Below are 23,312 nucleotides of genomic sequence, written 5' to 3' on the forward strand. Positions count from 1 at the left end.
TGTGATTAGAAAATCAATTCTCATATTCTTTGCACCAAAGGAGCAAAAGGGAGAGGATGCTGCAGCCATCTTCTCAGTCCATAGCTGCCAAGTTATCCCTTTTTTAAAGGGATTTTCCATTATGCTGAATAGGCTTCCTCGCGAGAAAAGGGAAAACTTGGCAGCTATGTCTCAGTCCTTTCCTGACATGCACCAATTGAATTTCCAAAAATGCAGGGTAAAATGCTTAAGCTTGCCTGGAAGCCATACAGTCTCAACTAGAAGTTTCTTCCGGACCCCAGATACATGATAAAGGGAGGGATTATGCAGTAATGGAAGAACTCTGCACAGGTTCAGAGGTACTTTCAGGTGCTCTGCAGCCGAGTCAAGCTAAGCTCCTATATTATCAGTAAGCCTCTATCAATGCAAGCACAGGCAGGCAGTAGTTTAAAGAAACTGCCTTCAAACTGGTCCACAAATCTAATTCTAATCAGACAGCACATAAATTATATTGAATAATTACTAGACAAGAAGAAATGTAAAAACTGATTAGGCTACCTACTTTATTACGAATAATTTAATGAGTGGAGCAACATAACAGGGTGCATTATGCAGTGGCAAAATACAGAATCTAACTGCTAGTAAAAAAAGAGCTGCGTATACAACCAGCCTCAAAAGTATAATGAACATGTGTTTTAATGTCCTGGACATTTCCAAGAAGAAGACCTTCCTCAAACAAGCCAGCTGGGCACAAATATTGAGCAAACATGAACCACAGCAAACCGCATGCTATTAATTTTATTTGCCCAGAGATTATGCCTCCTTTGTCCTTATTTGGATGTTGATTTGCTTCCAGTATGCTGAATCTGGGTGGCTAGATAAAGATTTTGAAATATGTCTCCAACGTTTCAGGGATGAAAATAGGGACATTCTTAAGTCTTTTTAACCCTAATTTTTAAAACTAATTTCATACAAAATATTAAAGCACTTATGTGCTTCCCTGCCCTGGCTTCTAAAGCTATACCAGCATGGTCTATAAACTGACCATAACTATTTAAAAACAAAAAGATCAAAATATTTAATCCCATAATGGATCTGGGTTAACTTGTTAGAGAACTACAACTCAAAACACAACTAGCAACAACCTACTTTCTGGGGGGGGGGAAATAAAATTTATTTTATTTATTAAATTTATATACTGCCCTTCATCCAAAGATCTCTGGGCGGTTCACAGAATAAAATACAAGATAAAACACAAGTAAACAATTAAACCAAAACAAAGGTGCAATTGTTTAATTTAAAACAATGGCTAGTGCACCATGTTTTATTTATTACTTATTTATTGCATTTATGTTCCACCTTTTTCTCCAAGGAGCTCAAGGTTCAGTTCTAAGAAGACTTTTTTTGAGGTAGAACATCAGTTTGACTCCATTCTGCCTGAAATATTTAATCAGATGCTTTTGAATTGTCTTGAGCTAGCTTGCAGTAACTGGTTTACTGAGTCTAGATCAGGTACCCCCAAACTGCGGCCCTCCAGATGTTTTGGCCTACAACTCCCATGATCCCTAGCTAACAGGACCAGTGGTCGGGGAAGATGGGGATTGTAGTCCAAAACATATGGAGGGCCGAAGTTTGGGGATGCCTGGTCTAGATGAAAAAAAATAAAACACTGTGATAACAATATACAATTCATACTGTATACATCCAAAAACACTGCTTCAGTTTGGGATTTGTATCTTATTAAAATTTGTGGTTGTATATTGTCTCCCTGCTTATTTAACTTATATGCAGAATTCATCATGCGAAAGGCTGGACTAGATGAATCCCAAACCGGAATTAAGATTGCCGGAAGAAATATCAATAACCTCAGGCATGCAGATGACACAACCTTGATGGCAGAAAGTGAGGAGGAATTAAAGAACCTTTTAATGAGGGTGAAAGAGGAGAGCGCAAAATATGGTCTGAAGCTCAACATCAAAAAAACCAAGATCATGGCCACTGGTCCCATCACCTCCTGGCAAATAGAAGGGGAAGAAATGGAGGCAGTGAGAGATTTTACTTTCTTGGGCTCCTTGATCACTGCAGATGGTGACAGCAGTCACGAAATTAAAAGACGCCTGCTTCTTGGGAGAAAAGCAATGACAAACCTAGACAGCATCTTAAAAAGCAGAGACATCACCTTGCCTACAAAGGTCCGTATAGTTAAAGCTATGGTTTTCCCAGTAGTGATGTATGGAAGTGAGAGCTGGACCATAAAGAAGGCTGATCGCCGAAGAATTGGTGCTTTTGAATTATGGTGCTGGAGGAGACTCTTGAGAGTCCCATGGACTGCAAGAAGATCAAACCTATCAATTCTGAAGGAAATCAGCCCTGAGTGCTCACTGGAAGGACAGATCGTGAAGCTGAGGCTCCAATACTTTGGCCACATCATGAGAAGAGAAGACTCCCTGGAAAAGACCCTGATGTTGGGAAAGATTGAGGGCACTAGGAGAAGGGGACGACAGAGGACGAGATGGTTGGACAGTGCTCTCGAAGCTACCAACATGAGTTTGACCAAACTGCGGGAGGCAGTGCAAGACAGGAGTGCCTGGCGTGCTATGGTCCATGGGGTCACGAAGAGTCGGACATGACTAAACGACTAAACAACAACAACAAATTGTGGAAAATGCACTACTAAGACTAAGTGAAGTTATTTAAAGTGACTGAATAAAAATTAGAAACTGCAACACATTGGTTCTGGAAATGACAGTTTATAGTCTTGCACACAGTAAGATCACAAGTCATTCTAGTGTTTCATGTCAGATTATATCTGCCGAAAGAAGATCGCCTTTTAGGAAATAGTGAAAGCTGTGCTGTATTTCATATACTATTGGCAGCATTTTCTCAGTATTAAATATTGTTTCATCGCATTTCACACACAAAAATGTATATCCTATACAGGGCACTTGTGTTTACAGCTCACACTGGATAAAGATTGTCCGAAAGTAGCAAATTCCACCCAGGTTAATTCTTTCACACTGTATGCTAAGAGGCAATGTTGTGCTATTTTCTAGGCTTCAACAAGAAGCAAAAGTTTGAAGCGCCCTTGTCCTGTGAAGAGACTAAGAAACATGAGAATGGGCCTTTCCTGTGGTGGCTCCTTGCTTGTGGAATGCTCTCCCCAGGGAAGCTCACATGGCGCCTTTGTGACATATCTTTAGGTGCCAGGCAAAAACATTCCTCTTCTCTCAGGCCTGTGGCTAATTATGCAGTCCATTACCTTTTAAACTGCATTGCTTTTGTTTGTTACAACAACAACAACAACATGATGAAGGCAACCTTTTCTGGTTCTGGGATATTGAGGGGAGCACTAAAGTTGTGCCTCTTGCCAGACTTAGGGTTTTCAATGTTTTCCTTAGCTATCCCCAATAAAGAGTTATGAGCTAATGTAATCATATCTTCTTTCTATATATAGAAGGGAGATCAGCTGTCCTGTTTTGTCCATGCATGAAAGGTCTGAGAACAGGCACCTCCATTCCTTGATTTTTCTAAAGAAGTACTGAACCATTGCATCAAACAAGTGGCTGTTTTTTGCTTGCTTGCTTGCTTGCTTGCTTTTTAAAGGTCGCTAAACGTCCCACTTGTTATCTTGACAGTTATTAGTTAGGGTTGTCTCAGTAAGATTGTCGACAAGCAAAACTCTGGGAAACCCCTGTGAGTTTCCCCAAGGCCTCAGCAGCAGCAACAGCCACTCACCAGCCTTTTCCAATTCCAGCCTGCTGAAAGTGCTTTCTAGACTTTTTGCTGAGGTCACGTATTCAGCACACCTGCTGTTCTATGTCACCTCACACTCACTTATGCCTACATTGCTACTGCCTCTCCTCCTTTCCCTCTTATTAACATGTCTCAACAGTGGGAAATCACAACTTCCCCATGTTTCCCTAAAGGCACTGTTTGGAGCCTCACGTTTACTTCCTTTTACAGTGGTACCTCTACTTATGGATTTAATGCGTTCTGAACACACATTTGTAAGTCGAAAAAAATTGTAAGTTGAATCCCATAGGAATGCATTGGGAGAAAAAATTCGTTAGTCTAAGCAACCCCATCTAAAAATTCGTAAGTAGAAAAAATCTAAACCACATCCAAGATGGCGGACGGAGCTCCATTCATAAGTAGAAACATTCGTGAGTAGAGTTATTTGTAAGTACAGTGGTGCCTCGCTTAACGAATGCCCTGCTTAATGAAATTTCTGCTTAACGAAAGGATTTTTCAAGCGGAGGTTGCCTCGCTAGACGAATTCGAATTATGAAAAATTCGTCTAGCGAATCACGGTTTCCCATAGGAATGCATTGAAATTCAATTAATGTGTTCCTATGGGCAAAAAAAAAAAATTCAAAAAAAATTCAATGCATTCCTATGGGATTCGCTAGACAAATTTTTTGTTATAACAAAAGACCCATGGAACGAATTAAATTCGTCTAGTGAGGCACCACTGTAGAGGTACCACTGTATCTTGTTTCTGGTGCTGCACGAACCCTTCTACTTCCGATTGGCAAGTTCACCCTGGAACTTACTTGCCTTTTCCCTTCTTTCTTTCTTTCTGTTTAGAAAAAAAGAAGAAAACATTTAAAAGAAAACTGTACAGTCCCATATGCTAATGGTGAAAAGGGATAACACTTCGGAGAACGAGTCAATGCCAGACATATGGCAAAGCCTGCTGCCATTGAATCTGCTTTTTGGAGGAACCACTGATCAGATAGTACTGTATTTTGATTCACAACCAAATAATTTGCCATGAAAAATTAACTACCACATGACGTGCAGAGGTCTTGAGGCATGCTTCACAAACGATGGGCATCAGTAACCACACATGCAGCCCAAACACACTTTTATTTCTAAACTGAATGTCTTTCTTCTGGTCTATACTAGTAGGACATTTGAGATAATGATTGTGATTGATTGCCACAGAATTTCAGAAAAGTCATAATAATTCACATAATTGAATTCTTGCCTTTCATAGCTTCTTTCCCACCCTCCCCACTCCTGATGCCCTCCAGATGTTTTGGACTACAATTCCCATAATCCTCACTCAGCACATTAGGACTGATGGAAATTGTAGTCCAAAGCATTTGGAGGGCACCATTTTGAGGAAGGCTGCTCTACACTCCATTTAACCAAGCAAACCTTCCTACAGACTTGTGTCTTTCCTAAGGTAAAGGTAAAGGGACCCCTTACCATTAGGTCCAGTCGTGACCGACTCTGGGGTTGCGGCGCTCATCTCGCGTTATTGGCCGAGGGAGCCGGCGTACGGCTTCCAGGTCATGTGGCCAGCATGACAAAGCCGCTTCTGGCGAACCAGAGCAGCACATGGAAATGCCATTTACCTTCCCACTGTAGTGGTACCTATTTATCTACTTGCACTTTGACGTGCTTTCGAACTGTGTCTTTCCTAATGTGCTATATATTTCATTTTTCATCCTTTTCCAGACTCAACCATCCTAGCTGCACTTTTCGGTCTAACTCAGCATATCTAAAATAATAATAATGGGGGGGGGATATAACCGCTTGTCCCTTGATCCTTTTCTCTTTTTTTGCTCACTTCATATCACCCCTATTCTGCTTTGCATAACTGCCACAAATGCACTTCTCATTATTAAATAGCATCCTGTTGCAGCTTATGAGTTGAACAGATTTTATTTCCTCGGTATCTGCTAATGCAAGCCATCTCCCGCTTCACCTTTATATCTTCCTATTCCTCCTCACATTTCATCAACTCCCCCATCTGGACATTCACCACTGTCCTGTTATTTACAATGCAAAGAAGCACAATGTAGCAGAACTCATTCACATTAATTAATCCTCTTATCTAGGTCCATCAAACTGCTGCTGCTGCTGCTAAATAATAAACATTGGTGTCCAGTTATAAGTCAAGGGTTGCATCTTAGTTGGCTTAAGCCACAAATCTGCCCTTTCAAGATTCAGGGAAGTATTGAATAGCAGATCATATGCCTTGCTGATTGATGTCTTCATTCCAAAGCACACTAGAGAACCGTAGTTTAAAAGGTGGACACTCAGCATGGACCTCTTTCTGACATTGCAGGTTTGCTGAACTGGTAAAGCATATTCAACTGTTCAGGGGCCGTGTGTGTGTGTGTGTGTGTGTGTGTGTGTGTGTGTGTAACCCCAACATTTCAGATGCAATGGGCTCGTTAAAGGTAGCTTAAGGATTACTCTTGCATATATGTGGCGTATCAGGTTTTGCTCAGATCTTGAAGGGTGCACATTTGCCATACACATGGGGAACATTATCATCTCAGTTAGCTGTTAACTAGGTCTGCCCTGCAGTTATTTATACTGTAACTCCCCCCCCCCCAAAAAAACCACACAGAGAGGAAACAGGAAAATTTGGATCAAGTGGTGTGGTTTTTACTTAGACTTGATAATTAGAGGCTTGCTACTGCATAGCCTTTGCTTGTTGCAAGCTCATGTTGTAAGAGCAGTAGGATTTATCCACATTCCTTCATAAAGAGAACAGTAATGTGATTACAGAAACATTCATTAGGAATATTTCATGCATAGGGTTTCTCACGCTTGGTCATATGGATCCCCCCCCCAAATGTCTTTAATGGTATCTTGCCCTTGAATAACTTACATGGAACACGCAATCTGAATAAATACTTTTCACATATACCGGTAAGCATCCATAGGCTCTGGACCCACAGGCACAAAACCACACACAGGGAGGTAGAGGACAACAGGGACTATGGAAGCAATCCTGCTTCTCTCCTGTACAGTCACTGGTGACTGGGAGCGGCTGCCGAGACCACATACCACCGGTCCTGAAAGACCTACATTGGCTCCCAGTACGTTTCCGAGCACAATTCAAAGTGTTGGTGCCGACCTTTAAAGCCCTAAACGGCCTCGGTCCAGTATACCTGAAGGAGTGTCTCCACCCCCATCGTTCTGCCCGGACACTGAGATCCAGCGCCGAGGGCCTTCTGGCGGTTCCCTCGCTATGAGAAACCAAGTTACAGGGAACCAGGCAGAAGGCCTTCTCGGTAGTGGCACCCACCCTGTGGAATACCCTCCCACCAGAGGTCAAAGAGAACAACAATTACCAGACCTTTAGAAGGCATCTCAAGGCAGCCCTGTTTAGAGAAGCTTTTAATGTTTGAGGGATTTCTGTATTTTAATATTTTGTTGGAAGCCGCCCAGAGTGGCTGGGGGAACCCAGCCAGATGGGCAGGGTATAAATAATATATTATTATTATTATTATTATTATTATTATTATTATTATTATATACTTTTAGATTCAAGACAAATAAATGAAATGGGACCTTGGGTTCCCATTCAATTTCGGAAGAAAATGCACAGAGACAAAACATATGAGAATCTGGAAAAGGATTAGCTTGGATAAAGGGTTTAAGGGGATGGGCAAAACCTGGTCACATTAATCACTGCTAGGAACCTTTTAATGAGGGTGAAAGAGGAGAGCACAAAATATGGTCTGAAGCTCAACATCAAAAAAACCAAGATCATGGCCACTGGTCCCATCACCTTCTGGCAAAAAGAAAGGGAAGAAATGGAGGCAGTGAGAGATTTTACTTTCTTGGGCTCCTTGATCACTGCAGATGGTGACAGCAGTCACGAAATTAAAAGACGCCTGCTTCTTGGGAGAAAAGCAATGACAAACCTAGACAGCATCTTAAAAAGCAGAGACATCACCTTGCCTACAAAGGTCCGTATAGTTCAAGCTATGGTTTTCCCAGTAGTGATGTATGGAAGTGAGAGCTGGACCATAAAAAAGGCTGATCGCCGAAGAATTGATGCTTTTGAATTATGGTGCTGGAGGAGACTCTTGAGAGTCCCATGGACTGCAAGAAGATCAAACCTATCCATTCTAAAGGAAATCAGCCCTGAGCGCTCACTGGATCGTGAAGCTGAGGCTCCAATACTTTGGCCACCTCATGAGAAGAGAAGACTCCCTGGAAAAGACCCTCATGCTGGGAAAGATTGAGGGCACAAGGAGAAGGGGATGACAGAGGATGAGATGGTTGGACAGTGTTCTCGAAGCTACGAACACGAGTTTGACCAAACTGCGGGAGGCAGTGGAAGACAGGAGTGCCTGGCGTACTCTGGTCCATGGGGTCACGAAGAGTCGGACACGACTAAACGACAACAACAAAGACCCTTTGGACATACATAAAACTTGTTTATCAAGATATGGGAGTCACCCCTTTATGCTTTCCCTAAGGTAAGTAAACCTTCATTATTAACTGTCAAATATTAAATTCTATTTTCAAAGCCAACAAGGTGCATTAAAGATGCACTTCTCTTGGCCTGAAACCATTCGCTGGCCAGTGGTTTCTTAATATATAGTTAATAATTGTTAAACTCATTTGCTCTTCTTCAAGCATCCCAAAAAAGCAAGACACGTTTTGGCGGCAGTCATCTTTCTCAGCCTAAAAAGGAAGCTCATTGGGGATTTCTACTTTGTGCCTTAAGAGTTAATATAAGCTTACAATCTGCTTTTAAAATAACCAGAGAGTGTCATGGGGACATCACGTAGTCAGAGTATGAAGTTCTAATATGAATCAAACGCACAGTTCGGTTGTATTCCTGATGCTTCCCAAAAGGCCAATCATCAGAACTGGATGCATGACATTTTAACAAGAAACCTGATTAAGCAGACACTTTCAAAGGGACAAAATTGTTTAAGTATAGGCTTGGGTTGCTACTTGCCTTCCTTTGCAAGCAATAAAAGGGATGTCGAATGGGGCCATCTGTGACATTTGATTCCTGAAAAACGTATTTCATTTGATGGTTCCTCAATAGGCACACCTAAAATCCTGATTGTCACCAATTTAAAGGAGGCAGTTAACCAAACAGGAGAGATGGGGGGGTTAGGAAAGGAAAGGACAAAAGGACTCTGAGACCTTAAAGCAACTGATGGGAGGCTGAATGAGCACACATTACAGTTCTGCTTCTGTTATGAGGATTAAACATTTAATAGAATGCAGCAGATGATTCTGGTTATGTGCAAGTTGTGGGGCTACCATTTCAATACTGCTTTTAAAAAAGGAGCCTCTGTGTTCATACATTTAAACACAGCTCTACAAAAACACATACCCACACAAGTACATGAGCCTTTAAACCACGCAGCACTATCAATACAAGGCAGCACACATCCTACTTCCTTCCTGAATGAGGGAGTTTTATGTAGGTGTGAGAAACAAGGATGTTTTACAGGCTCCTGGAAGTGAGGAACCCTCAAAAAAAAAAACACACCAAAAAACTGGAGAAAGCGAAAGAGAGGGGAATTATAGAAAAACCATAGCAACTAGTCAGTCCATCTTCCCACACCACCCACCAGCCACCAGCTTCATTTGCTGACGCACTTTAAAAAAAAAAAACCCAGCAGAAAAACTCAAGCTGTCTCTACCAGCCTGGGAAGGTGAGCAAGCCTTGAGAGCTCATTAAATTCCCTCCTCAGCTTCTCTTGTATGCCTGCAGCTAGTGAGCAAGTAGGATATAAATAGAAGTTATATAACATCTTTGTTGATTCCTGTGCTTACCCAAAAAAAAAAAGTAGCATGACCTTGTTTTCAATAGCCTGCCTCTGCCTGCTTGTCAGGGACTTTAATCTTGTTAGGGATCATCTGAAAAGTCTGAATAAATGCTATATAGACTTTGCAGATAAAACAGGAATATATGGGCCTTCTTGTGTGACTGTAAACACACTACCTTCTGTATATGCCTTAGCTACAGATGAGAACCACCTAGTGTTTAAAGGAACTGAGATTAGACAATATTATCACTACAGCAGCGAAGTTACCAAACTTTCAGAATGTGATTTCTAAGACACAGTACTGCATATAGAGGCATCTCTAGAATGGAGATATCGTTTTTGGAAGAAGAGTGTGTGACTTCTCTAGGGAAAAGGAAGTTAGCTGACGGACTTTCAAGTGAAGGCACTCACTCAGATAAAAAAAGACCTAATAAAATAGGCCAATGTGCATTAAAAAAAAAAGAGCACACATACATTGTACACAATGATGCAGCTCCATACACCCAAATGTTAGCAATGGTAGATAAGAGTCAGTTGTCGTTTGTAGCAACCTGCTCTGCCAGCACCCAAAAAACCTCTTTGGGGATCAAAGTGCAAACATGGAATGGATTGTCAAACAATAAACAGTTTTTGCTTTTGTGAAATCTGGGGCAGCCGCATAAGAAGAGCCTATTATGCTATTTCCAAGAGATTTAAAAACAAACAAACAAACCTGTAATTAAGATGGGAGCTGGCTATGATAACATTTGTGAATAATATGCTAGTATTCTAATGCTCTTCAAAGTAAGGGTGAGTTCAAACTTGTGCATGCTGTGAAGTGCAACACCGTGCAGAATGAAAAAAACCGCTGGAGCTATCACGATCACATCAGCTCAAAATACTACGGATTCAGCTATACAAGTCTTCAAATTATATTAAGGGGGAAATCCTATGGCAAGATCTGCTGGGATCAGCGGCTTCAGATGCAGCAGATCTCTGGGCTCAGCCAACATTAAGTCTCTAACTCCAGCTCAGCCAAAGATACACTGCTGGAACTTGCTCAGTCAGAGTTCAGCTAAGGTTGGTGTGATTCCCCCCCCTCCCCAAAGGGGTGTTCCAGGGATGTGGTCAGGGTGTGACTAGAGGAGGAGGGCCTAAGGTGGATCCTAAGCCTAGTCAGTTTGGTCACATGACTTGGTAACTTTTCACCAGTGTTAGGCTGAGTAGTAGCTTCTCTGCATTTTTACTACTAAAGAGAATGTTTGTGAGACTTTCTGCCGAAGGTGCCAAAATAACTTGGTCAATTTTTTGTATCATGAACCTTGATTGGGATGCAGGGGTGCGGGTGGGGAGAGAAATGTGCTGGGACATTTCTCAGGGACCAAAATGTCTTTCATCAAACCTTGTACACACAGAGAAATATACAGACATGGTGGTAGATGTTGCAATTTTTGCATGCCGAGACTGCTTAAGATATTCGGATGGCTCAGCGTTTGGGGCACAGATATGGAAAACCCAGCCACTAAGGAAACTGCAGTCTTATGCAAATCAATTTTGCTGAACATAGCCTAACTAGCAGAGTACAATCTATTTGATAAGGTTCAGCATTAAAAAAAATATCCTGTTGCATGCAGTTTTTTAAAAAAAGGAACGGTTTATCAAAATTATGTTTGTCTAGAAATCTTTAGTAAGCTTTACACACTCAGTACTAACTCCCTCATGCTGCTGTTTCAGGATCCCCCAGTCCTGCATGGGAAGCTGCAGATGAGAAAACCCTGTTAGATCTTTCCTCTGAGTGACCCAAATCTGGCTCCATTCTCATCTGCTACACCAGTATGGCTACCTCCCCAAATCCTCCAGCAGTGAACCTAGAGCAAAGAGTGGAAAGTGAAGTTATTGTACTTCGATATCAGCAGAGTGACTTGAGCATGATGGATCCCACCTCTTTACAATGCACTGGGCTCGCCGACTTTCATGTTAAACCCACAAGCTTATCAACATGAGTACACAAGCGCTTTTCCTACCTGTATAATAGTGTTTCCACCTTCCAAAAGGGCAATAGCCAGAAGAATGCTTTCATGAAAAACTCTGTCACTGGTGGCATTCATGATGAGATCTATGACCAGATTGGATGCACCTTCCTTATCCAGGTGACACTGGACTTCTGACAAACTCATTTCACCTCGGTTTGCTGGGCTGGAACCAGACCCACCTCCTACAGAAAGGTAAGTCACACAGGTTGAGCAAAATGTAGCCTCTCATGAACCGCACTTAATTATTTCTATCTGAAAACATTGGTCACTCACCTATAAAAACGAATGAATCGAAGTGTAACTGTGAACATATTCCATTTATTCACAGCTTTATTAACCATTAAAGTGTGAACAACATGCTTGCCTCTTAATAATACAAGCAGATGATGCTGTCATTAAGACTGATTGATTTATGTAAAGAGCATTCATACTCTCTCCCACTCCTCAACAAACCCACGGCAGCTAACAGACGTTAAAACAGTCAGTTAACAGTACAGCAACAAACAATAAATACAATTAAACAGCCATGACGTACAAAATCAACAGAGAATAAGAAGAAAAATACAACCACCATTAAAAAAACCTTTCCAAAAAGCAGAGCAACTGTTTGTGGCCCAAAAACCTATCTAAAAAAAAGGGGGGGGGGAATTAAGGACATTAAAGGAGACAAACAATACAATTTATTTCTCTCTTGACTTTCAGTTGTGAAGAATTCACAGGAAGTCTTATATACCCCGTTTCCCCTATTTTAAGACATAGTCATAAAATAAGCCATAGCAGGATTTTTAAGCATTCAAGGAATATAAGCCATACCCCGAAAATAAGACAGTGATAGTGATAGGTGCAGCAGCAATGCCGGCTGCAGCAGCAGGACGAGGAAAAAAATAAGACATCCCCTGAAAATAAGCCATAGTGTGGTTTTTTGAGGAAAAATAACACGGTAAAATAAAATCACATAGGGGCTACCTCTAACATGTAATCTTGGTCTGGAGTAGGAACACAGGAAGCTGCCTTATACTGAATCAGACCATCATTGGTCCATGTAGCTCAGTACTGACTACAAGGTCTGGCAGCGGCTCTCCTGGGTTTCAGGCAGGAATTCTCCAGTCCTATCTGGAGTTGCCGAGGATTGAACCTGGGGCCCTCTGCCTACAAAGAACATGCTCTACCTATGAGCCTACAGCCTTTCGATACCAGGACATTACAAGTAAACATCGGGAAGAACATTCTGACAGCGGAACCATATAGATTTATTGTATTTTAATGGGATTTTTTTGTTCACTGCCCTGTGGACCTTTGGGTTGAAGGGCAGGATATAAATTTTACTGATCATCATTATCATCCATGTGTCAGAAATCTCTTTAAATTGCAAGGGCTTGGACCCAACATGTAAGGTTTGTGGAAAAGGCACCATCTTGTTAACAGTAGGCCATCAAGCCACCTCTGTTTAGAAAGCAGTACTAAGTCCTTCAAAATGCAAATAAAGGTGTTTTTTTATTTAAAAAAATAAACAAACAAGTGTAAAATATGACAAAAGACAACATGTTGGGAATGGACTTCTACATACAGATTTTGGGAACTGGCAAGAAATTGGTCCTGAATATATATATATACAGTATATGAAAAGTCTAGAAATGGAAGGATGGAGAAGGCAATTAGTGGATTAATTTTCAACTTTTTAAGGAACTACAGTAATTCTCCTCTGTAAATGACAATGTGAAAAAAAAATACCTGCTGACAACCTGCCAAAGCTATTAAATAACTGATTTGTTATTCAGAGACGGAACGTTCAACATGGCAGGCTAGAGTCACACAAAATTCATAATTAGCACAGCGAACATCCTACCTCCTCCCCCAGCTTTGCCAGGGCCTCCAGGAGACAATGGACCATTGCCAAAGCTGGTCAGACTCTCTCTTCTTCCTGTGCTTCTGACGTTGCCATAGTAACGGTTGACCAAAACCTGTCTGAGTGCCTCACCCTTAATTCAAACAAGATATTAAATTAAAGAACAACAACATGTAGACAAATTATGAGTGTAGCAGGGTTGCAGGACTCAACAGGACTAGCAAAAGTTATTTTTAGCACAATTATACAGCAAGACGACAACAGCAATGGGGCTGAGAAAGAGAGAGAATGTTATTAAGGGATTAAAATATTATAATAATTTAAAAACACTGTTGCCAGATATATACTCCTTCACTTAAAAATCTCTCTCCATAGGTTGAGATAAATATTATGAAATAGTAACAGAAAGAAGCTATTTCCAGAATTCACCCTGTCCTTTTCTAACTAATACCAGTTATTATTTATTCATTTAGTGTTTTGAAAGCATATTTTGAAAGGCAACGTTCTTCTTTAATTTCAGACTTGATACAAATTTATTCGCTACCATGAAACAAGGGTCACTATCTACAAAATATTTTGAATATTATCACTACACTTAGAATAAAGCTATTGTGGGTTCAGGTTATCCATGATTTGTTACATTCATAGATTTTAAGGCCTATTATCTCTTTAAATCAGACAACTAGTCCCCCTACTATAATCATACTCTTTGAGCACTGACCTCTTAGTCACCAAGATGTAAGGTCCCAAATGGTAGGTAGGATATATAGGTTATTTGAACAGATACATCACACAACAGGAGATAGAACCTATACCCCCCCTTCATCTCCTCCCACACGCCTCACAACACTGGAAACAGTCAATAATTTACCTGCCAGCAAATTATGGGAATAAGTGGCTGTGAATCTCCACTGCAGACTGGATGATTTTAGACAGCAAAATTCTCACTAACTGTCCACGAAAACAAAAGGTGATATGTTGAAAACAAAAAGATGCCCAACTCCTCAAAGAATGAATCCAATATCTGATCTAGGTATGGTCTTTGTATCTCAGCCTTTTTTGGCCATGATGGTTTAGAGAGGAGTACAGATGTTCTCCTGGAAGGACAGATCGTGAAGCTGAGGCTCCAATACTTTGGCCACCTCATGAGAAGAGAAGAATCCTATGCTATGGTCCATGGGGTCACGAAGAGTCGGACACGACTAAATGACTAAACAACAACAACAACAGATGTTCATATACAGCAGGGACGTCCAACTCCCAAGAGACTGCGATCTACTCACAGAATGAAAAACTGGCAATGATCTACTCATTGGGGGGCCAGGTCAAAGTTGTTGAGCTTTTTTTTAGGGAGAAAAGTCAGAATTGGGGGGGGGGGCAGTGACAAAAATAGATAGGCAAGATGTCATCCCGCCAGCGGAAACTCCATCTTCCGCTCTTGAAATCATGCACAGATAAAGGAAAGAGGGAGGCAAGTTTGAAAATGAGCCTGCAGACGACTTCTAACAACCAGGGGTTGGGGTTGACCTGTCAATCGTGGTCAACCTGTTGGACATCCCTGATATACAGGATCCGTGCTTTCCTGATACAGATTACAGCAATGGGCCTCTACATGGGGTCTGACCTTGGAAAAGGTTTGGAGGCTGCAGCTGTGGCAGAATCCAGTGGCTCAGTTTCTGAGCACATCATTCCAGTTCAGAGAGCACTGCACTAGTCACCCAATTTAAGGTACAGATACTTGTGTGATGATTTGGCGGGTCTACCATATGCTCCAACCAGTAGGTGCCAGTCAGGAGGAGAGGACTTTCTCTCACTGCAGCTGCTGGTATGAACACAAGGGAGGACTTTCCCCATGACAGTGCCCCCTTCTCTGAAACTCCCTCCTGGGGAAATCTAGCACTCCCTTCCCTGGCTTCTTCTTTTTTGGCGGGGGGTGGGGTGGGTGTTGGGATATTCTGTTCTTCAACTTGTTTGTCCCCCCCTCATTGCCTAAATGAACCATTGGTGCTGCCACACACACATAATTGGCACTTTTAGCTCCTCTCCAGTGAGTTGTTGTAGGGCTGGGCGAAGATTTGAGAAGCCAAAAGTCACAATAGATCAGTAATAGGCATTGTACATTAGTTGCCCTTTGATGAACCACCTTAAGAGCTCTCCAGATGTTTGCAAAAGATTATTTGTGGCCCATTTCAACATAATTCATGTAATGAAGTGTGTGTTTTTTAATAAAAAATATGCCTCTTAATCACTCCCTCATAGCAAGAGATATCCTGCACTTGGGACTTGTTCAATGAAGCACATTTAAATGGCATCATTGGCTTTGGGACTTCCTAGTACTTAGGCTTTTCCAAGCCCAGAGAGACCCACATCTGCTTCTGAAAGTGACAATGCTCATCGTAATGGAGTGACTGTAAGCTTTTAAGTAGGCACTAGATGGCTCCCAGACTGGCAGCTCTTCGTGTTAGCAATCATTGTTCTTCACTCAACTGAATCCACCTGTGAAAAACTAATGAAGCAAAAGGATATATTTAATAAGTGGAATTGAAAAGGAAATGACCCGTTTAGTTTGAACGCTTCCTTACTCTTTACTTTCAGGAGAATTGCACCGTAAGTTGCAGATTCTCACTCCTCTCCCTAGATAGCCATAAGCAACTGGTTATGGAAATGTCTTTATCCATTACATTAGCATTCCTTTGTCAGCTGCAACTTCTAACATACCTCCATGTTAAAGGTAAACAGGTTATAAACTGGCTAGAAAAATCCTGACATAGGGCAGTTTGTCAGAATCTAAAAACAACCGGGTTTCTACTGGAGAGAGAAAAACAATAATTTTTTATAAACAGAAGGAACTTCATGGCTTAAATATTTTCATATTTTTTCCATCTAGTAGAAAATAGATGCACTGGCCTTTGGGCCACCTTTAGAACTAACACAGAAGTCCAGCTTCTACACTTACCTAACTGACTAGGACCATTGTTCTGTGGTGGAGGGGACAGCTCTGTTCATGCTCCTCTCCATTACACTTCTAAGACTCAAGATAAAGGCCCAATTTATACAATCTACTCCAGCGGTCAGCAAACTTTTTCAGCAGGGGGCCGGTCCACTGTCCCTCAGACCTTGTGGGGGGCCGGACTATATTTTGGAAAAAAATATGAACGAATTCCTATGCCCCCCAAATAACCCAGAGATGCATTTTAAATAAAATGAGACATTCTACTCATGTAGAAACATGCTCATTCCCGGACTGTTCGCAGGCCGGATTTAGAAAGCGATTGGGCCGCATCCGGCCCCCGGGCCTTAGTTTGGGGACCCCTGATCTACTCCCTCCAACAAGATGCAAGGATCAAACAAACTGCATGCTCTGCACACTGGTTTAGGCATAGAAACCATAGAAACAAAGGAAACTGTCTTATTCAGATCCAGATCTTTGGTCCACTCAGCTCATTACTGTTTGTCAGGGACTGAACCTGGAGCCTTTTGCATGCAAAGCATGTGCTCTGTCGCTGAGGTAGAACAGTGCCTCATAGACATGGTAAGGAGAAGCACACAATCCATTCCTTCCACCATGGAACAATGATCTGTGACACAGTGAGTGAGCCAGTCCAGAGACTCAAATGTATTTTAAGCATCTCTTTTAACGAGAGCAAACTCCACCTTTCTCTCTCGAGTTATTTCTGCCACAAAAAAACACATTGTGGAACATGTTCCACCAAAATATTCTGTTAAGAGTACCCACTATCAGCATTTTCCAGAAACAACTGAATATATTTTTGTTCTGTCGGGCTTTCCTAGCTACAGAAACATCTATTTTGTATGGTTTCCGTCTTGTTCTAAATGTATTTTTTTGTGCTTGAACTGCTTTTAATAATTTTTAGTGTAAATTGCCTTTAGATGGTTGTTTAGGAGATTATTAATAAATCAATGGTATTTAGTGGTGGTGGTGGTGGTGGTGGAAGAAGTAGTAGTAGTAGTAGTAGTAGTAGTTCAGCATCACAATGAAGCATTAATGACAATACAGACCTCACAAAAACCCAATTCAAACAATCATGGGGTGAGTTAATTAGAAGGAAACAACAAAATCTGCATAGCTGTCTATGTTGACATCAATCCTGCACAGTTGGCAAGGCTGTAAGCAAAGCACATACAACAGACCCAGGCAAGTTTAATAGGCATCCAATTATATTGCATTTCCTCCCCCTAGGAGAAAATTTATTTATGTTAATGAAGTGCTAGAGCGGAGTTTTATATTATTATTTCTACAATATTTACTACCAGTTGCCATAACAACTGGCCCACAGAAGTCTTTCTCAGTTCCTGTAGGGCCCCCTCCAACTGTCTTGGCTGAAGTTCAGGTTGCAGTATGCGGTTTTTGTTCAGGGTGTGCGCAGCGCCCACAATAGTTCCTCCTGTTTGAAAATGTGCCCACGGGGCCAAAAAAGATTGGCAAAAGCTGATCTACAGAATATGGAACAGTAGTATTGATCCTCAAGCCCAGTAGGAAAAAGTAGGCATGCCTCTTCATAATATCAGCATGGGGCACCTGTGTTACTTCCAGTAAAGAAAGAAATCAGGTTGCTAAAATCATGCATTGACAGTAGGCTACTGGAAAAAACACAAATAATTTCATGTATTCTGCCGCTATATTTCAGCACTGGCTGCAAGAGTTTTCCAACTGATTATGTTAAAATAAATCCTGAGCTTTAGGACTACTGGGATGGTCAAGTGAAGAGACCTCTGTTTCTATAGTCTATGCAGCGGAATATTGCAATATTACAGTACCCCTAGAGAGATATGCCCTCTAAATTACAGCTTTAGAAGACTTTGAGGGACATAGTTTTACTACAAGTGGGGAGAGGGGCTTCATCAATGTTGTAGGCTTCCCCCCAAAACTGAAGCCCTGGATCTATGGTACAGAACACATTATATAAGGAAAGAGACATTGCACCAATGTTTTCCCCCTGAAAGCAAGCCCTAATTTCTAAAACATTTACTACCAGTTGCCACTGCAGCTACATCTATATTAAATTAATTGACAATGTCATATGTCACAAGTCAGGTGGCATTACACACCATTAAAAAATAAATAAAAGAACACACCCACACATTCTCTAACATTTGAAAGCCTCCAGAATCTAATCTGGACTTATCAAATGGTATTTGTCATCTTTGTTCATTTTTATTTATTTTTTGAAATTTGCAACAACAACAAACAGACGGATCCTTCAGCTACTTCCACATTTTCTTTAAGCTATTTAAAAAGTGAGAAAAAGGAACAAGGAAAGCCCAGGTGTAATTAGCACCCAACATATTAAACCTAAACACCACCACAGAATATACGTACCCTTTTATGATCTTCAAGCTGTCTCTGTGGTAGACTTTGATCAAGCTCCTGGCGAGTATGCAAAAATTCTGTTTTAAAGTCTGATACTAAAGAGACACTAAATAAATTTAGCACCAATAACTAACTAGTTGCTGCAATGAATTTGTTCAATATTCATCTAGCTTTGATAGCACTGACTCTAGCATTCCTTCTCTACCTAACCATAGTGAATGAAGAGAAATAGAAATTGCCAATGGTTGCCTCCATGCAATATACAGAAACGTCACAGTTTAATGTGAAGTTATTCTGGACACAATTCACTCCAAATCTCTGTTTCAAAAAATAGATCTTAAGAAAAAGTGCTTCATTTCTGCTTGATGTAAACTAGAAATGATAACTTTAAAAGAAGGGCCAACACTAAAAGTGGGTCTTTTTATTGCCAGCCTTCATTATTAGTTTTTAAAGAAATGTTTTAGAAATTTGGTCTGGTTTGTACATAAGATAAACTATGGTTTAGTGTTCAGTGCAGAAGCCACAGTGAGTTGTGGCTTTAGACATTCCCCTTCTCCTCCCTCTAGCACAGACCCGAGGAGAAAACACAAAGCATCCACTTCTGATTTTAAACTAATCATAGTTGTTTGCTATGTCTGAATTCTAGGAACTCTGGTTAGTTTAAAACCAATAGCTTTTAATTTCCTCTCGAGAAGAGGAAGAAAGGGGCGCATGTAAGTCTGATCGTGGGTCTAAGCACAGTGAGCCAGTCACCTGGGTGGTGATTTTGTAATAGCAGGAATGATGACAAGATAATAATCTGGCATTTAAATTGGCCACAACTTCATTGATTACAGATGTAGTGGACTTTGGAGTAGGCACTGAGTGTGTATCCTAAATCAACCAACCCACTTGCTGATTGATTATTCCTTCAGGGTTGATCAGGGATTCAAGGATCTCCCCATGATCAAATGAGGCAATCCCACCAGGGCGCCAGTAGGGTGTTCTATGGCCCAATGGCCCCCGTCTGGACCACTGGACGGAACTTTCCCTCTGGATCCTTTACTGGGGTACCCTGAGTTAAGTGGACCCACTGAAATCAATTGACCAAAATCTACTGTATGCCTAATACTGGATATCACCCCAAAACAAAAGAAAAAAAGTCTGCAAGTAACATGCAAAGTACTCTCTCTTATAAAACGTTCACACATGACACGTCACCAATGTTTACGCATACAAAACACTGAACTACACTTTCCCAATACATGCATGTTCATTATGTTACTGAGTCATCCTGTAAGAAAAGGTCAGTAAATCCATTTAAAGTACAAGTAGCTTATTTTCAGACAGGATTACACGACCTACAAGATTAATGGGCATCATGTTCCACTTCAAAAGCCTCATGAAAAGTAGTATAACAGTTAAAAAGATAAATAATAAAAACAGAAACACACAGCTGAAGGGCAACCTACTGCAAATGGAGATCCAAGTACAGGTTTCTCTTGCTACACCAAGGTGATAGGTATTTTGAATTTCAAGAGACTGTAAGTACATTGCAGTTATATCTAAATATTCCAGCTTTTTGAAGTGTTCAATATTTCTTTGATAGTAAGGTGTAGTTAGGCATCTATCAGAGTTAATAGACATAGCCCTTTGCTGTTTTATTTTTCCATTTCTCTCTCTCTCTTTTTTAGTGAACCAGGATGAATTTGTCCACTTAGCACTATAATCCAAGCAGTTGAACACATGCAGAGACCACTGGCTAAACTTTACTGATCTGAACGGAATTGGAACCACCAAAAAGACAGACAGACATCCAACCACAGCTACTTTTAAAACCACCAATATTTGTATGTTTTACAAATATAGGTGAGCGAGTGACAGACCTCTATGGAGCTTTCCATTTCTGGTGACTGTGGCAGCTATTTAAAAGCAAAATTGTAAAAAGAAAATTCATTAGTCATCAATCTTTCCTGTAAACCAATGGTTGGCACATGGAGATACTGACTTTTTATTTTACAAGACAACAAAATACTAATTTGACAACAGTACAGAATCCTGTCCCCCATCCCCCCCAAAAAAAAATCCTTGGAAAAATAGGTCATGTACAATATGTACATATGTACAATCTGTATGTACAATAAAGTACAATATGTACAATAAAGTACATGGTCATCAGCACAATGGCTACATGCATATCTTGCTCAGAAATGCCAATCCCAGTTCTGCAAACATCAATATGCTAGGGATGTAGTGTTAAATATCTGGTCCCAGTTCATACAGTTCCCTTTTATTCATTTAATTACTGTACAGTGGACTTCTCACCTCCAGTCCAAAATAATGGAAGAAAAAATGTTCAAGACATACACGAGCAGGAATGCCATGTCCAAGAATACACAATTAGATTCTCACCTTTTCCAATACCAAACCTTCCTCTTTCACAATATATGTGGTACAGATTTGCTATGAGCAGCAGCAAAACAGAATGTTTGCATAGCTGATCAGTAATGCTTTCAGCATTTAAATGTTTAAAAAATGACTAAGGAACATATTCAAAATTTAAATGACTATACTAAAATCCATTAAAAACATGAACATCTATTGCAAACCAAGACTGCATGCACAATGAAACACCTAGATAACACAAGGAAACTGAACGCAAACTACATCACACAGACACACCAAGCACTGGACTATCACCTGTAACAGCAGCAGTAGTAGAAGTAATAATGATGACGACTTGGAATTCGGTCATGTTACACGTAAAAGGGATGCTTCTCATAATAGGTTTAAATATATGGAACGGCAAGATTCGGGTCTATTTCTGAAAATACGTGTAAATTAAAGTCTTGCCAAAGAACGTTACGAGCTGCTAACTCCCAGACAATCTTGTACAATGCCCAACTATTTCTGGAGTGGTCTCTTTCCCTGAACTAGTATAATAATAATAATAATAATAATAATAATAATAATAATAATAATAATAATAATAATAATAATAAAATATATATTAATTATTATTATTATTATTTATACCCCACCCATCTGGCTGGGCTTTCCCAGCCACTCTGGGCGGCTTCCAACAAAATATTATAATATAGTACAGCGTTTCTCAACCACTGTTCCGCGGCACACTAGTGTGCCACGAGACGCTGGCTGGTGTGCCGCGACGTGCGGCGACGAGAAGGGTGATTTGCATTGTCACGTGCCTGGTGGCCGCCAATAAACAACGCTGACCCGCCGGAAAGCAATATTTCTCCTCCTCTTTCCCAAAGCTCGGTGCAAACGAGCCTGGCGGCCGCCAATACAAAAGTCTGACCCGCCGGAAAGCAATATTTGGCAAGTGTTTCTTACAGTCATAATTATAATATAGGGCGGCACAGAGTTAATTTTTTAAACTTTTTTAATGGTGGTGTGCCTCGTGATTTTTTTCATGGAACAAGTGTGCCGTGGCCCAAAAAAGGTTGAGAAACACTGATATAGTAATCCATCAAACATTAAAAGCTTCCCTAAACAAGGCTACCTTCAGATGTCTTCTAAAAGTCTGGTAGTTGTTGTTTCAAGATGATGGATGTTTGTTTTCAGGAGACTTCATAAACCCTTAAATGAGAAACAGCTGTAGGAGCTTATCCTCCTTCACCTAACATCTAGCTCATTCTGGTATATCTATCCTCTTTTCAGATCATACTGGAAGTTTTAAACAAAATAGTTTTCTTCCTGTCCAAAGTGTATTAAAATGTTAAATAGCTTGCCTACAACTCCAAGGCCCATTCACTCCAATATTACCACCTTTTAACAACAGGATTGCAAGGTACAAGCAGTTAAGGAAAGAGTTCCATTCCCCCCAAAAATTAATTCTGAAAGCATTTCCCTGCTGTTTTGCTATACTGTTGCTTAGTAAAGGGGGACTTTTCTTGGCCAACTATTTACATATTATGTATCAAAGATTTAGCAAAGTAAAGTTACTGTAATGGTTAAGTGCATATACAGCTGAAACAACAAATCTCAAAAGAGAATTTAGTCATTGTTTATGGTGTTATAGATGAGAAATTAACGAATGCCAGGGTTTTAGTTATTTGTGATAGGAAAGGAGAATGCAAGCTGCAAAGGTTGGCTGGCTTAGTAAAGAGCAAACTTGTTAACATGACAAAAGGTTTTGATGGGCCACTGAGAAGAGGAATACTTTAGCCTCGGGAATAAGGGTGTGTGTTTGAGGGGACAGGAAAAGGGAGTTTTCAAGCAAGGGTGGCTTGGACGAAGAAGCAGGAAGAGGGGCTGGGATCCATCTTGGAAAGGGAGGCATTGGAGGCCTGTGCTGTTGCCTCTTGAACAGACCGTGCATTTAGGAATCACTATGCAAAGCCCTTTGCAAGCCCTATGATTTGTGTTTGGAAACCGCTGTAGAAAGGCCCTTCGGCCGAGCCCCACCCTTAATTGCCTGCACGTGGGTAAGGGGAGGTAGATATGTAAGGGATATGGCTTGGCAAAAAGAGTCTTATGGGTAAAACATATCTGGCTTATGGGGGGCAGTTTCCCCATCCTTGCTGTATGACAAGCATAAACAGTTTAGGTAAAATGATTTGGATTTTTGGGGTAAGTGCGTAAGCAAGTTGGGG

At 40.8% G+C, this 23,312-nt stretch overlaps 1 protein-coding gene across 7 annotated transcripts in view; it reads right to left on the reverse strand.

Annotated features, from left to right (window-relative positions):
• Positions 1–23,312, reverse strand: part of ITPR1 (inositol 1,4,5-trisphosphate receptor type 1) — a 214,641-nt gene that overhangs the window by 54,808 nt on the left and 136,521 nt on the right. For 4 of the 7 annotated variants that reach the window (XM_088662374.1, XM_088662375.1, XM_088662373.1 and 1 more), the window contains 3 exons: positions 18,727–18,774; positions 13,386–13,518; positions 11,531–11,721 (listed from right to left, as the gene is read on the reverse strand). In XM_088662374.1, the coding sequence (XP_088518500.1) occupies positions 11,531–11,721; positions 13,386–13,518; positions 18,727–18,774 (372 nt within the window). The remainder of the gene's footprint in view (positions 1–11,530; positions 11,722–13,385; positions 13,519–18,726; positions 18,775–23,312) is intronic. The other 3 variants (XM_088662377.1, XM_088662376.1, XM_088662379.1) reach the window with 1 other exon arrangement.

The sequence above is a fragment of the Zootoca vivipara genome, chromosome 2 (genome assembly GCF_965207765.1).
Source record: "Zootoca vivipara chromosome 2, rZooViv2.hap1.1, whole genome shotgun sequence".
Lineage (NCBI taxonomy): Eukaryota > Metazoa > Chordata > Lepidosauria > Squamata > Lacertidae > Zootoca > Zootoca vivipara.